This window comes from Glandiceps talaboti, chromosome 15 (genome assembly GCF_964340395.1).
Source record: "Glandiceps talaboti chromosome 15, keGlaTala1.1, whole genome shotgun sequence".
NCBI lineage: Eukaryota > Metazoa > Hemichordata > Enteropneusta > Spengelidae > Glandiceps > Glandiceps talaboti.
This window is the reverse complement of record NC_135563.1, coordinates 2395155-2411908: the sequence shown is the minus strand read 5'-3', so window position 1 is coordinate 2411908 and position 16754 is coordinate 2395155. Positions and strand designations below refer to the sequence as shown.

Genomic DNA, 16754 nt, shown 5'->3' with positions numbered 1-16754 from the left:
TGAAACAGACACGAAATTGATTTAATTAAACATCTTGTTTTCAGATAGACAAGGTAAACATGTGGGTGATAAGATAGCAGTGTGTATGCAGGACAGTGTTGTTACCTTGGTAAGGGAAGACAGTGTTGTTACCTTGGTAAGGGAAGATAGTGTTGTTACCTTGTTCATTCTTCAGTGGTACATGTAAGATAACGTCACAAAGACTGCCCTCTAGTGTTTATCTTAGAGATGCAGAGAGTGAAACAAGTGAACAGTATACTACTTTGTAGTTGATGAACATTTACATGTATGCTATCACAGACAAGACTAGTTCTCCAACGTAATGGCAGACAGGTTTGAACATTTACATGTATGCTATCACAGACAAGACTAGTTCTCCAACGTAATGGCAGACAGGTTTGAACATTTACATGTATGCTATCACAGACAAGACTAGTTCTCCAATGTAATGGCAGACAGGTTTGAACATTTACATGTATGCTATCACAGACAAGACTAGTTCTCCAACGTAATGGCAGACAGGTTTGAACATTTACATGTATGCTATCACAGACAAGACTAGTTCTCCAATGTAATGGCAGACAGGTTTGAACATTTACATGTATGCTATCACAGACAAGACTAGTTCTCCAACGTAATGGCAGACAGGTTTGAACATTTACATGTATGCTATCACACACAAAACTAGTTCTCCAATGTAATGGCAGACAGGTTTGAACATTTACATGTATACTATCACAGACAAGACTAGTTCTCCAACGTAATGGCAGACAGGTTTGAACATTTACATGTATGCTATCACAGACAAGACTAGTTCTCCAACGTAATGGCAGACAGGTTTGAACATTTACATGTATACTATCACAGACAAGACTAGTTCTCCAACGTAATGGCAGACAGGTTTGAACATTTACATGTATGCTATCACAGATAAGACTAGTTCTCCAACGTAATGGCAGACAGGTTTGAACATTTACATGTATACTATCACAGACAAGACTAGTTCTCCAACGTAATGGCAGACAGGTTTGAACATTTACATGTATGCTATCACAGATAAGACTAGTTCTCCAACGTAATGGCAGACAGGTTTGAACATTTACATGTATGCTATCACAGACAAGACTAGTTCTCCAACGTAATGGCAGTCAGGTTTGAACATTTACATGTATGCTATCACAGACAAGACTAGTTCTCCAATGTAATGGCAGACAGGTTTGAACATTTACATGTATGCTATCACAGACAAGACTAGTTCTCCAACGTAATGGCAGACAGGTTTGAACATTTACATGTATGCTATCACAGACAAGACTAGTTCTCCAACGTAATGGCAGACAGGTTTGAACATTTACATGTATGCTATCACAGACAAGACTAGTTCTCCAATGTAATGGCAGACAGGTTTGAACATTTACATGTATGCTATCACAGACAAGACTAGTTCTCCAACGTAATGGCAGACAGGTTTGAACATTTACATGTATGCTATCACACACAAAACTAGTTCTCCAATGTAATGGCAGACAGGTTTGAACATTTACATGTATGCTATCACAGACAAGACTAGTTCTCCAACGTAATGGCAGACAGGTTTGAACATTTACATGTATGCTATCACAGACAAGACTAGTTCTCCAATGTAATGGCAGACAGGTTTGAACATTTACATGTATGCTATCACAGACAAGACTAGTTCTCCAACGTAATGGCAGACAGGTTTGAACATTTACATGTATGCTATCACAGACAAGACTAGTTCTCCAACGTAATGGCAGACAGGTTTGAATTTTCACAAACAAATTAACAGGAAAAGTTAAAAATGTTGTGACTGGACAAAGTGATGAACATAGTGTATAATATAGGTAAATGATCACTTAACATTACAATAGATTGTATGTATGTATGTATGTAGAGAGAAATCAAAGAAAATACTTACCCGAGAATTTGATGAAAATATTTCAAATAGCCATTTAATGATTCATACTGTAACAGTACAGATGAAAACACAAAATATTAGCAACAAGGAAACTTGATATATACAAACCGAGAATTTAACTGTATGGGCTAAACCATTTAACATCTGAGAGGGGACCCAGGAGAACAAAAGTGATATTGGCCAAAAGTAAATATTGTACTTTGGAGTTGACAAAATCAAGAAAATGTTTCTTTCTGCAAAGAGGGTTATATACCTAAAAAAAATGGGATGCAAGAATTGAAAGTATATCATAGTTGTAAAATGTATTACTATGACTACAGGTATTTCAGAATTTGTCATCTTCAATGACTGAAGTATTAGGGAACAAGTCAATTGAAAGTGATGGGTACAGCCTGTAATTTCATGGATCTAGATGATTTAAAAGGTTTTGTTGAATCATTTCTAGTCAAAGTTCATGCTAAAAAATATAATGTAACAAACCATGGTAAGTCTTATTGCAAAATAAACACCTTTCTTGTAAATGCTTCAAATTGGATTATGTCTTAAAACACGTATGGAGTAACTAGTTTTGTATCTAAGTAGGTCTGCCAGCGGAAACTGGGATTTAACTGTAGGAAGCTTTCAGTCATGAAGTGGGGTGGGGTGGGGTGGGGTGGGGTGGGGTAGGGCTAGGATTGAAATCAGGGAGTTTTCAGTCATGGGGTGGGGTGGGGTTAAGGCTGGGATTGAAATCAGGAAGCATTTGGTCATGGGGTGGGGAGGGGTTAATAATAATAATAATAATAATAATAATAATAACTTTATTTGTCATGTCGATCATGAAATTTTCGTTGCATTGACAGAAAACAGACAAACTACATATCCACACAGTTTACATTAAACTTAAATACATAGTCCATGAAAAATAAGTTAGGATTACAATACATATAAATACATACAGACAGTATATTAGCGGTTACATGTTAATGATGTTAGTTACATGTTAAGGCTGGGATTGAAATCAGGAAGCTTTTGGTCATGGGGTGGGGTGGGGTGTAAGGGCTGAGAAAATGTGACTTACCATATTATTTGGTGGTTGTAGTGCAAGTCTTGCTTGTTTCTTTCTCTGTGATCTATAATAGGTTTCAAACTGTTCCCTAGAACCCAGCACTGAATATATATGTAAGCATCTATATACTGGGGCATAATCCACCATATCCTGTGCATTGGCTTCCTATCATCAAACACAGACAGTGATAAGGTCAATACTCAACCTTAGAAACACTACAAATAAGTTATCAAGTGAGAGAGATTGAATAAACTGATATCAACCTCCCCAGTAGTAACTTAGTGATGAACAGTTCATTATTACTTCACTATCTATTAATACAACAAGAAATATAATAATAACTTGCTTTACTTTTTTCAATTAACTTTGTCTAGAAGTAGAAAAATTGTGGTAATGTTAGCCCAGTCAGACAGTGCTAGTCTAATGTTAGCCCAGTCAGACAGTGTCAGTCTAATGTTAGCCCAGTCAGACAGTGTCTATCTAATGTTAGCCCAGTCAGACAGTGTCAGTGTAATGTTAGCCCAGTCAGACAGTGCTAGTCTTATGTTAGCCCAGTCAGACAGTGTCAGTCTAATGTTAGCCCAGTCAGACAGTGTCAGTCTAATGTTAGCCCAGTCAGACAGTGCTAGTCTAATGTTAGCCCAGTCAGACAGTGCTAGTCTACTGTTAGCCCAGTCAGACAGTGTCAGTCTAATGTTAGCCCAGTCAGACAGTGTCAGTTAGCCCAGTCAGACAGTGACAGTCTAATGTTAACCCAGTCAGACACTGTCAGTCTAATGTTAGCCCAGTCAGACAGTGCTAGTCTAATGTTAGCCCAGTCAGACAGTGTCAGTCTAATGTTAGCCCAGTCAGACAGTGCTAGTCTAATGTTAGCCCACCCAGACAGTGTCAGTCTAATGTTAGCCCAGTCAGACAGTGCCAGTCTAATGTTAGCCCAGTCAGACAGTGTCAGTCTAATGTTAGCCCAGTCAGACAGTGTCAGTCTAATGTTAGCCCAGTCAGACAGTGCTAGTCTAATGTTAGCCCAGTCAGACAGTGCTAGTCTAATGTTAGCCCAGTCAGACAGTGCTAGTCTAATGTTAGCCCAGTCAGACAGTGTCAGTCTAATGTTAGCCCAGTCAGACAGTGTCAGTCTAATGTTAGCCCAGTCAGACAGTGTCAGTCTAATGTTAGCCCAGTCAGACAGTGCTAGTCTAATGTTAGCCCAGTCAGACAGTGCTAGTCTAATGTTAGCCCAGTCAGACAGTGTCAGTCTAATGTTAGCCCAGTCAGACAGTGTCAGTCTAATGTTAGCCCAGTCAGACAGTGTCAGTCTAATGTTAGCCCAGTCAGACAGTGCTAGTCTAATGTTAGCCCAGTCAGACAGTGCTAGTCTAATGTTAGCCCAGTCAGACAGTGTCAGTCTAATGTTAGCCCAGTCAGACAGTGTCAGTCTAATGTTAGCCCAGTCAGACAGTGCCAGTCTAATGTTAGCCCAGTCAGACAGTGTCTATCTAATGTTAGCCCAGTCAGACAGTGCCAGTCTAATGTTAGCCCAGTCAGACAGTGCTAGTCTAATGTTAGCCCAGTCAGACAGTGCTAGTCTTATGTTAGCCCAGTCAGACAGTGTCAGTCTAATGTTAGCCCAGTCAGACACGTCCCAGTCAGACAGTGCTAGTCTAATGTTAGCCCAGTCAGACAGTGTCAGTCTAATGTTAGCCCAGTCAGACAGTGCCAGTCTAATGTTAGCCCAGTCAGACAGTGTCAGTCTAATGTTAGCCCAGTCAGACAGTGCTAGTCTAATGTTAGCCCAGTCAGACAGTGTCTATCTAATGTTAGCCCAGTCAGACAGTGCTAGTCTTATGTTAGCCCAGTCAGACAGTGTCAGTCTAATGTTAGCCCAGTCAGACAGTGCCAGTCTAATGTTAGCCCAGTCAGACAGTGTCTATCTAATGTTAGCCCAGTCAGACAGTGTCAGTCTAATGTTAGCCCAGTCAGACAGTGCTAGTCTAATCTTAGCCCAGTCAGACAGTGCTAGTCTAATGTTAGCCCAGTCAGACAGTGTCTATCTAATGTTAGCCCAGTCAGACAGTGTCTATCTAATGTTAGCCCAGTCAGAGTGTCAGTCTAATGTTAGCCCAGTCAGACAGTGCTAGTCTAATGTTAGCCCAGTCAGACAGTGCTAGTCTAATGTTAGCCCAGTCAGACAGTGCTAGTCTTATGTTAGCCCAGTCAGACAGTGTCTATCTAATGTTAGCCCAGTCAGACAGTGCCAGTCTAATGTTAGCCCAGTCAGACAGTGTCTATCTAATGTTAGCCCAGTCAGACAGTGCTAGTCTAATGTTAGCCCAGTCAGACAGTGCAAGTCTTATGTTAGCCCAGTCAGACAGTGTCTATCTAATGTTAGCCCAGTCAGACAGTGCCAGTCTAATGTTAGCCCAGTCAGACAGTGTCTATCTAATGTTAGCCCAGTCAGACAGTGTCAGTCTAATGTTAGCCCAGTCAGACAGTGTCAGTCTTATGTTAGCCCAGTCAGACAGTGCTAGTCTAATGTTAGCCCAGTCAGACAGTGCCAGTCTAATGTTAGCCCAGTCAGACAGTGTCAGTCTACTGTTAGCCCAGTCAGACAGTGTCAGTCTAATGTTAGCCCAGTCAGACAGTGTCAGTCTAATGTTAGCCCAGTCAGACAGTGTCTATCTAATGTTAGCCCAGTCAGACAGTGTCAGTCTAATGTTAGCCCAGTCAGACAGTGTCAGTCTACTGTTAGCCCAGTCAGACAGTGTCAGTCTAATGTTAGCCCAGTCAGACAGTGTCAGTCTAATGTTAGCCCAGTCAGAAAGTGCCAGACTAATGTTAGCCCAGTCAGACAGTGTCAGTCTAATGTTAGCCCAGTCAGACAGTGTCAGTCTAATGTTAGCCCAGTCATACAGTGCTAGTCTAATGTTAGCCCAGTCAGACAGTGTCAGTCTAATGTTAGCCCAGTCAGACAGTGCCAGTCTAATGTTAGCCCAGTCAGACAGTGTCTATCTAATGTTAGCCCAGTCAGACAGTGTCAGTCTAATGTTAGCCCAGTCAGACAGTGCTAGTCTAATGTTAGCCCAGTCAGACAGTGCTAGTCTAATGTTAGCCCAGTCAGACAGTGTCTATCTAATGTTAGCCCAGTCAGACAGTGTCTATCTAATGTTAGCCCAGTCAGAGTGTCAGTCTAATGTTAGCCCAGTCAGACAGTGCTAGTCTAATGTTAGCCCAGTCAGACAGTGCTAGTCTAATGTTAGCCCAGTCAGACAGTGCTAGTCTTATGTTAGCCCAGTCAGACAGTGTCTATCTAATGTTAGCCCAGTCAGACAGTGCCAGTCTAATGTTAGCCCAGTCAGACAGTGTCTATCTAATGTTAGCCCAGTCAGACAGTGCTAGTCTAATGTTAGCCCAGTCAGACAGTGCAAGTCTTATGTTAGCCCAGTCAGACAGTGTCTATCTAATGTTAGCCCAGTCAGACAGTGCCAGTCTAATGTTAGCCCAGTCAGACAGTGTCTATCTAATGTTAGCCCAGTCAGACAGTGTCAGTCTAATGTTAGCCCAGTCAGACAGTGTCAGTCTTATGTTAGCCCAGTCAGACAGTGCTAGTCTAATGTTAGCCCAGTCAGACAGTGCCAGTCTAATGTTAGCCCAGTCAGACAGTGTCAGTCTACTGTTAGCCCAGTCAGACAGTGTCAGTCTAATGTTAGCCCAGTCAGACAGTGTCAGTCTAATGTTAGCCCAGTCAGACAGTGTCTATCTAATGTTAGCCCAGTCAGACAGTGTCAGTCTAATGTTAGCCCAGTCAGACAGTGTCAGTCTACTGTTAGCCCAGTCAGACAGTGTCAGTCTAATGTTAGCCCAGTCAGACAGTGTCAGTCTAATGTTAGCCCAGTCAGAAAGTGCCAGTCTAATGTTAGCCCAGTCAGACAGTGTCAGTCTAATGTTAGCCCAGTCAGACAGTGTCAGTCTAATGTTAGCCCAGTCATACAGTGCTAGTCTAATGTTAGCCCAGTCAGACAGTGTCAGTCTAATGTTAGCCCAGTCAGACAGTGTCAGTGTAATGTTAGCCCTGTCAGACATCATCATCATCATCATTAATTAAAGTCGATTTCTTCCCCCTGACGGGGGGTCACCGACTGTCCTTCTTTCCATGTGGCAATCACATTCCTCCACCTCTGCCTGTTCCCATAGTCATTGATGTTCAATCCAATCTGTTTACATTGTCCTTCCACCATACTCCTCCATGTCAGCTTTGGTCGCCCTCTCCCTCTTTTTCCATCCACCTCCAGATTCCATGCCCTCTTCACTCCTTCTCCCTCATCTTTCCTCAGCACATGTCCACACCATCTCAGAGAGCTACGCCTTGCTACCTCCACAATTGACTCACCTAGACCTAGCCGTTCCATTAGCACCCCTGAGCCAACCCTGTCACTCAATTTGACACCACATATCTTTCTAACCATAGCTCTCTCTGCTATCCTCAAGATACCCTCTTCCACTGCTCTCATCACCCATGTTTCTGCCGCATATGTCATAACTGGCCTCACACATGCCTTGTAAATCCGACCTTTCATTGCTAGAGTTAGCCTACAACCACATAGTATGGATTCAAGGTCTCTGAACTTCCTCCATCCGAGTCCCACTCTTTTTGTCACTGCAAGCTCACTGCCTCCTGCACCATCTAAGGTATCACCCAGATAACAGAACTCTTTCACTCGGTCCAGTTCCTGCAGCCTTTCACTTACAGCACTTGCATGCTCCGGGTTATCACCAACAAACTCTCCGCCTCGTAGGCATTTCCAACACTCATAATCTGTTGCCATCACACTTGTCACTCTCCTTACTCCTGCACACCTTCCATGAATCCATTTCCTGCACTTCGTACACAGTATCGAATTTCTCATTACTCTCCTATGACAAATCCCACATGGGTCAATCTTTGCTTTTGCCCTGACTTCATTGCCTGCTGCACACTCCATGATCTTCGTCTTTCCCATGTTCACTTTCAGACCCTTTCCTTCGAAAGCACATCTCCAAGCAGTAAATAGCCTCTCCAGTTCCTCCATGGACTCTGCCATCAACACCAGGTCATCTGCATAGAGAAGCTCGAACAACTCCCCCTTTCGCACCTCTTCAGACAGCACATCTACAACTACTGCAAACAGAAGTGGCGAAAGTGCTGACCCCTGATGTACACCCACTCCTACCCTAAATTCATCAGACAACCCTGATCCCACTCTGACTCTGGTCTTTGCATTCTCGTACAGCTTCATAACCGCTCTAACCAACACTTCCGGTACCATTCTCTTTCTCAAAGCCCACTCTATCACACTCCGTGGCACTCGATCAAAGGCTTTCTCCAAGTCTACAAAACACATCCACAGCTTCTTCCGTTTCTCCAGGTAACGCTCCTGCACTCTTCTTACAATAAATATTGCATCAGTTGTGCCCCTCCCTGGCATAAAACCATATTGCATCCCATCGATCTTGACTATTGCCCTCAGTCTGCTTTCAATTGCCCTTTCCACTACTTTCATTCCATGCTCCAACAGCTTCACTCCTCTATAAGACCCACATTCCATTGGATTACCTTTTCCTTTAAAGATCGGCACCAGGATGCTGCACTTCCACTCCTCTGGTATACTACTCCCTTCCAAAATTTTATTCGCCACCTCGACCAATACTTGCCAACCATGATCCAATGCCATCAAATACTCTTTTGTTATTCCAGATGGACCACCTGCCTTTCCATTTCTCATGTTCTTCAGAGCTTGGTCTATTTCTTTCCTATCAAACAATTTTACTGGTCCCTCAATTGGGTTAGCTTCAGCTAACCCGTCCCATGCATTTTCCACATTCATTATGCCCTCCATATGCTCCTTCCATACCATTTTCTTTTCTTCTTCCTCAAATACTATCCGCCCATTCTTGTCTTTTAGGCATCCTCCCCCACAAACATCAGTATTCTCTTTCTTAATCATTCGAATTTTCCTGAAGATGCTGTTCCTATCTCCTTCTAACTGCTGGATCTCATCTTTTGCAGCCTTTTTCATCGCTGTTGCTACTTCCTTTCTAGCTCTCTTTTTATCTTTCCTATACAGGCTCTTATTCTCTTCAGTTGGGTCCTTCTTCCACCTTAGAAAACTTTCCTTCTTTTTACTTATCGCACCTTGCACCTTGTCATCCCACCACCATGTTACACCATGTGGTGGCTTTCCCTTGCTAACCCCACATACTTCCTGTGCTGACTGTACAGCACATTTTCTGTACTTGCTCCACGCATCAAGTTCTTCACATTCCTTATATAATACATTCATCCTTTCCTCAAATTTCTCTCTTACTGTTTTGTCCTGCAGCTTCCAGATTTTAACCCGTTTCACCTGAGGTCTTTTCCTCACTCTCCTCCTTATTTCTAGTTTATCCACATCAGCTACCACCAGGCTATGCTGGAGCTCACCTGGTATCACCTTTATATTCCACACCTTTCGTCTGTGCGTCTGCTGCATCAAGATAAAATCAATCTCTGTTTCAGATCCTCCAGACCTGAACGTTGCTTTATGCTTCTTCTTGAACCAAGTGTTCAGAGTCACCAAGCTAGCCTCTGTGCAGAATTCAAGTAATCTTCGACCACCAGTATTTCTGGCACCAATGCCATAACCTCCATGAACTCCATCAAAACCATCAGACCTAGCACCCACATGTCCATTGAAGTCCCCACCTATTAGTAGAATCTCTGTGGATCTTGCTAGATCCACTTCCAATCTTAACTTCTCATAGAATTCGTCTTTCATAGCCTCATCAAGTCCTGCTTGTGGGGCATACCCACAGACCACTCTCACCAGCTGCTTTCCAAACAACATCACAAGAGCAACCAGCCTATCATTGACCCTTCTGACATCCATTACCTTCTCAACTAGTTCTTCTTTTACCATAATGCCAACTCCAGCCGCCCCCTCACTACCTGACCAAAAAAGCTTGTATCGGCAACCCTTAGCCCCAATGAATCTGGCACCACCTCCTTTCCACCTCACCTCCTGTACACAGCACACATCCACCCTCCTTCTCATTAACTCTGCTGCTATCTCCATACTTCTCCCTACCATCGATCCCACATTCCAACTTCCAAACCTAAGTCTGCCATGGACATCTGGCACATTGCCGTCATAATAAAGAACAGGTCTTCCCAAGACTTCCTTAGGGTTTACACCTTCCTGTTTGTCGTAGGCAGGTGCCGCCCACGGCAGCCTTCGGGCTGGCTGCTGCCCACGTTTGTTTCTCACCATACTGAAAGAATTATTGGTGCAGAGGTTTTATGGCCGGATGCCCTTCCTGACGCCAACCACAGATTTAGGCGGTGGGCCTAGCCTTCGCCTAAAGAGGCATACCCTACAAGGCAGCAGGGGGAGTTTACATCAGAGCTACCATCTCCTAGCCTTTGCCTAAGAAGCATACCCTGCAAGGCAGTAGGGGGAATTGAGTTCAGTTTCCATCTTCTTATCCATGAGCTGGCTAAGCTAAGGTCCATGGACAGGCCTTCATGATACCGGAGGACCATTTCTACCAGTAGGGACTTGTCCGGTGCCACCGGATCCTTGCTGGGGTAAGGTTCTACCCCTCAGTAACATGACGGATGTAGTTTAATGTCATACCCAGGACATTGCTAGTCTAATGTTAGCCCAGTCAGACAGTGTCAGTTAGCCCAGTCAGACAGTGACAGTCTAATGTTAACCAAGTCAGACACTGTCAGTCTAATGTTAGCCCAGTCAGACAGTGTCAGTCTAATGTTAGCCCAGTCAGACAGTGTCAGTCTAATGTTAGCCCAGTCAGACAGTGCTAGTCTAATGTTAGCCCAGTCAGACAGTGCTAGTCTACTGTTAGCCCAGTCAGACAGTGTCTATCTAATGTTAGCCTAGTCAGACAGTGCTAGTCTAATGTTAGCCCAGTCAGACAGTGTCAGTCTAATGTTAGCCCAGTCAGACAGTGTCTGTCTAATGTTAGCCCAGTCAGACAGTGCTAGTCTAATGTTAGCCCAGTCAGACAGTGTCAGTCTAATGTTAGCCCAGTCAGACAGTGTCAGTCTAATGTTAGCCCAGTCATACAGTGCTAGTCTAATGTTAGCCCAGTCAGACAGTGTCAGTTAGCCCAGTCAGACAGTGACAGTCTAATGTTAACCCAGACAGTGTCAGTCTAATGTTAGCCCAGTCAGACAGTGCTAGTCTAATGTTAGCCCAGTCAGACAGTGTCAGTCTAATGTTAGCCCAGTCAGACAGTGCTAGTCTAATGTTAGCCCAGTCAGACAGTGTCAGTCTAATGTTAGCCCAGTCAGACAGTGCTAGTCTAATGTTATCCCAGTCAGACAGTGTCAGTCTAATGTTAGCCCAGTCAGACAGTGCTAGTCTAATGTTAGCCCAGTCAGACAGTGTCAGTCTAATGTTAGCCCAGTCAGACACTGTCAGTCTAATGTTAGCCCAGTCAGACACTGTCAGTCTAATGTTAGCTCAGTCAGACACTGCTAGTCTAATGTTAGCCCACCCAGACAGTGTCAGTCTAATGTTAGCCCAGTCAGACAGTGTCAGTCTAATGTTAGCCCAGTCAGACAGTGTCTATCTAATGTTAGCCCACCCAGACAGTGTCAGTCTAATGTTACCCCACCCAGACAGTGTCTATCTAATGTTAGCCCAGTCAGACAGTGCCAGTCTAATGTTAGCCCAGTCAGACAGTGCTAGTCTAATGTTAGCCCAGTCAGACAGTGCTAGTCTAATGTTAGCCCAGTCAGACAGTGTCTATCTAATGTTAGCCCACCCAGACAGTGTCAGTCTAATGTTAGCCCAGTCAGACAGTGTCAGTCTAATGTTAGCCCAGTCAGACAGTGTCAGTCTAATGTTAGCCCAGTCAGACAGTGTCTATCTAATGTTAGCCCAGTCAGACAGTGTCTATCTAATGTTAGCCCAGTCAGACAGTGTCTATCTAATGTTAGCCCAGTCAGACAGTGTCAATCTAATGTTAGCCCAGTCAGACAGTGTCTATCTAATGTTAGCCCAGTCAGACAGTGTCTATCTAATGTTAGCCCAGTCAGACAGTGTCAATCTTATGTTAGCCCAGTCAGACAGTGTCTATCTAATGTTAGCCCAGTCAGACAGTGTCTATCTAATGTTACATTGTACCCCACCCAGACAGTGTCTGTCTAATGTTAGCCAATGTGATACTAGTCCACTGTTAGCCCAGTCAGACAGTGTCTATCTAATGTTAGCCCAGTCAGACAGTGCCAGTCTACTGTTAGCCCAGTCAGACAGTGTCAGTCTAATGTTAGCCCAGTCAGACAGTGTCAGTCTAATGTTACCCAACCCAGACAGTGTCAGTCTAATGTTAGCCCAGTCAGACAGTGTCAGTCTAATGTTAGCCCAGTCAGACAGTGCTAGTCGTATGTTAGCCCAGTCAGACAGTGTCAGTCTAATGTTAGCCCAGTCAGACAGTGTCAGTCTAATGTTAGCCCAGTCAGACAGTGTCAGTCTAATGTTAGCCCAGTCAGACAGTGTCTATCTAATGTTAGCCAAGTCAGACAGTGCCAGTCTACTGTTAGCCCAGTCAGACAGTGTCAGTCTAATGTTAGCCCAGTCAGACAGTGTCAATCTAATGTTAGCCCAGTCAGACAGTGTCAGTCTAATGTTAGCCCAGTCAGACAGTGTCAATCTAATGTTAGCCCAGTCAGACAGTGTCAGTCTAATGTTAGCCCAGTCAGACAGTGTCAGTCTAATGTTAGCCCAGTCAGACAGTGTCAGTCTAATGTTAGCCCAGTCAGACAGTGTCTATCTAATGTTAGCCCAGTCAGACAGTGCTAGTCTACTGTTAGCCCAGTCAGACAGTGTCAGTCTAATGTTAGCCCAGTCAGACAGTGCTAGTCTAATGTTAGCCCAGTCAGACAGTGTCAGTCTAATGTTAGCCCAGTCAGACAGTGTCTATCTAATGTTAGCCCAGTCAGACAGTGCTAGTCTAATGTTAGCCCAGTCAGACAGTGTCTATCTAATGTTAGCCCAGTCAGTCAGTGCTAGTCTAATGTTAGCCCAGTCAGACAGTGTCAGTCTAATGTTAGCCCAGTCAGACAGTGTCAGTCTAATGTTAGCCTATATGATGGTAGTCACAGTGACTTGAAAACACACTGACTAAAGACTATAGTTGATAACATTATTAACACTCATTAAAAGTTATTCTCACAGAATATTTACCATTTTTGGGTCATAGGTCTGGACCACAAGATCATGAGTGATCAGGACTGAAGGTCAAAGGACAGTATTACATACCTCTTCCTCTTCTTCATCTAGCACCTCATCATCATCATCATCATCATCAGTGAAAGGATTTGTATTTTGATGACTGTCTGATTCAGCTGGACTAAATGGACTACTTCTGTCTTTACTACTCATTCCTATACCTTCCTTTAACAGATTGTCTTCTGTATTTCTTTGTTTCTGTGCCTATTAAAGAGATACAATGTATTCATACATGTCAATATAATATAATGTAGCATGGTGGAATGGCTGGCTTAGAATTTATAAACTGCTGGTTTGGGCTTTGCCATTACCATTAGTTTATGAATGGCTGAAGTCATTGCTGGTATGAGCCTTGCCACTACCATTAGTTTTTGAATGGCTAAAGTCATTGCTGGTTTGAGCCTTGCCATTATCATTAGTTTGTGAATGGCTGAAGTCATTGCTGGTATGAGCCTTGCCACTACCATTACATGTTGTTTATGAATGGCTAAAGTCATTGCTGGTATGAGCCTTGCCATTACCATTAGTTTGTGAATGGCTGAAGTCATTGCTGGTATGAGCCTTGCCATTACCATTACATGTAGTTTATGAATGGCTAAAGTCATTGCTGGTATGAGCCTTGCCATTACCATTAGTTTGTGAATGGCTAAAGTCATTGCTGGTATGAGCCTTGCCACTACCATTACATGTAGTTTATGAATGGCTAAAGTCATTGCTGGTATGAGCCTTGCCATTACCATTAGTTTGTGAATGGCTGAAGTCATTGCTGGTTGTATAACTTTACAATATGTGTTTACTGATGCTGATCCTCATAAGACAAGATAGTAAGTTCAAATTACAAGACAAGTAGCACAGAATACTATTTTAGACATTACTTACCTGTTGCATAGCAACTTGACCTATTCTATCTGAATGCTTCCTTATATTTTCCAGGAAATCTACAAATTCTCTCCTTGATGCCTCTTTGATATTTTCTCTAAGTTTGGGGATATTTTCTCTCATAATCTGAGAAAACCTGTATTCCTTGACTCTGGGCAGGTAGGTATGTTCAAGTTGTTCTAGAGTTTTCAGAGCTGGATAGTACCTATAGTAAAGACAATAATTTAGTTGTACCAAGTATTAATAACCGGTCAAGATATAAGTAAGTGCCCAGAGTTTTGTTTTTTCTTGATATGGATATTTAGTGTTTTAAAGATTCTCATTCTATTTCCCCAGCTTTCTCATAAACCTTACAGTAAAGGGTTCAAGAAACTTTTAAGAACCAGGTTTCCACAATCTGTATTAGGATCAAAAACATTTACATTGCAAAATAAATTTGTTTATGCTCATACATTATGTGAACACCTCCCCTAACATCTGATCATAAACTGAAACAATGCCATCTCTTCTCTGATACTAGAGTGGAATGTTTATTATCCAAACTTACTAGTAGGTATTCAGATATACATGTGTATGTTCAGATGTTTGAGTTTGGATAATCCAAATCCTTGGCTAATCAATGTTCAGATAGATATGGCTCTCCTATATCAGTACAACTACATTGTACATGTACGTACAAATGTATGTATATAGAAGTCATTTGTAGTTTGTATTTGATGACAAGACTTTGTTGCATAGGTTTACTATTTTGTAATCTTGTAGTCAATGAAGTCAAAAAGTGTATTCTGTTCCAAGGCCTACATGTAGCAATGTATTGCATATAACTAGTAAATTCTATAACCTCAAATGCTATAATCGTATCCTCACCTTTCTTGTTTCATCTGTTCTGTCAACTTGGTGTACATTTCTAAAACTAACAGAGATACATAAAGATGTATTAACTTGTAAGAATGAAGGAACTCTGGATTCATAGTTACTGATGAAAATTTATACTCACAGTCAAAAAAATTCATGGAAACAAATCCCAAATAATCATCAAAGGAAGCCCAATTTAAACTTGGATGCTGACTGGCATCAACATTCCAGCTGTTTTTCTCAAGCTCATTTCACTTGTAAACAAAAACAAGTGACAATAGCCTATTGTAGTACATGTACACCTCTGATAATAGCCTATTGTAGTACATGTACACCTCTGATAATAGCCTATTGTAGTACATGTACACCTCTGATAATAGCCTATTGTAGTACATGTCCACCTCTGATAATAGCCTATTGTAGTACATGTACACCTCTGATAATAGCCTATTGTAGTACATGTCCACCTCTGATAATAGCCTATTGTAGTACATGTCCACCTCTGATAATAGCCTATTGTAGTACATGTCCACCTCTGATAATAGCCTATTGTAGTACATGTCCACCTCTGATAATAGCCTATTGTAGTACATGTACACCTCTGATAATAGCCTATTGTAGTACATGTCCACCTCTGATAATAGCCTATTGTAGTACATGTCCACCTCTGATAATAGCCTATTGTAGTACATGTCCACCTCTGATAATAGCCTATTGTAGTACATGTCCACCTCTGATAATAGCCTATTATAGTACATGTACACCTCTGATAATAGCCTATTGTAGTACATGTACACCTCTGATAATAGCCTATTGTAGTACATGTACACCTCTGATAATAGCCTATTGTAATACATGTACACCTCTGACAATAGCCTATTGTAATACATGTACACCTCTGACAATAGCCTATTGTAATACATGTACACCTCTGATAATAGCCTATTGTAGTACATGTCCACCTCTGATAATAGCCTATTGTAGTACATGTCCACCTCTGATAAAAGCCTATTGTAATACATGTACACCTCTGATAATAGCCTATTGTAGTACATGTACACCTCTCATAATAGCCTATTGTAGTACATGTCCACCTCTGACAATAGCCTATTGTAATACATGTACACCTCTGATAATAGCCTATTGTAGTACATGTCCACCTCTGACAATAGCCTATTGTAGTACATGTCCACCTCTGACAATAGCCTATTGTAATACATGTACACCTCTGACAATAGCCTATTGTAATACATGTACACCTCTGATAATAGCCTATTGTAGTACATGTCCACCTGACAATAGCCTATTGTAGTACATGTACACCTCTGATAATAGCCTATTGTAATACATGTACACCTCTGATAATAGCCTATTGTAGTACATGTCCACCTCTGACAATAGCCTATTGTAGTACATGTACACCTCTGATAATAGCCTATTGTAATACATGTACACCTCTGATAATAGCCTATTGTAGTACATGTCCACCTCTGACTATAGCCTATTGTAATACATGCACACCTCTGACAATAGCCTATTGTAGTACATGTACACCTCTGATAATAGCCTATTGTAGTACATGTCCACCTGACAATAGCCTATTGTAGTACATGTACACCTCTGATAATAGCCTATTGTAATACATGTACACCTCTGATAATAGCCTATTGTAGTACATGTCCACCTCTGACTATAGCCTATTGTAATACATGTACACCTCTGACAATACCCTATTGTAGTACATGTACACCTCTGATAATAGCCTATT

General features: G+C 42.2%; 1 protein-coding gene across 1 annotated transcript in view; it reads right to left on the bottom strand.

The window, feature by feature from the left end:
* Positions 1-16754, bottom strand: part of LOC144446111 (exocyst complex component 6B-like) — a 59917-nt gene that overhangs the window by 27345 nt on the left and 15818 nt on the right. Inside the window, exons 4-8 of the mRNA XM_078135822.1 lie at positions 14999-15044; positions 14132-14336; positions 13283-13456; positions 3000-3152; positions 1940-1986 (exon numbers count right to left, since the gene is read on the bottom strand). Coding sequence (XP_077991948.1) covers positions 1940-1986; positions 3000-3152; positions 13283-13456; positions 14132-14336; positions 14999-15044 — 625 coding nt within the window. The remainder of the gene's footprint in view (positions 1-1939; positions 1987-2999; positions 3153-13282; positions 13457-14131; positions 14337-14998; positions 15045-16754) is intronic.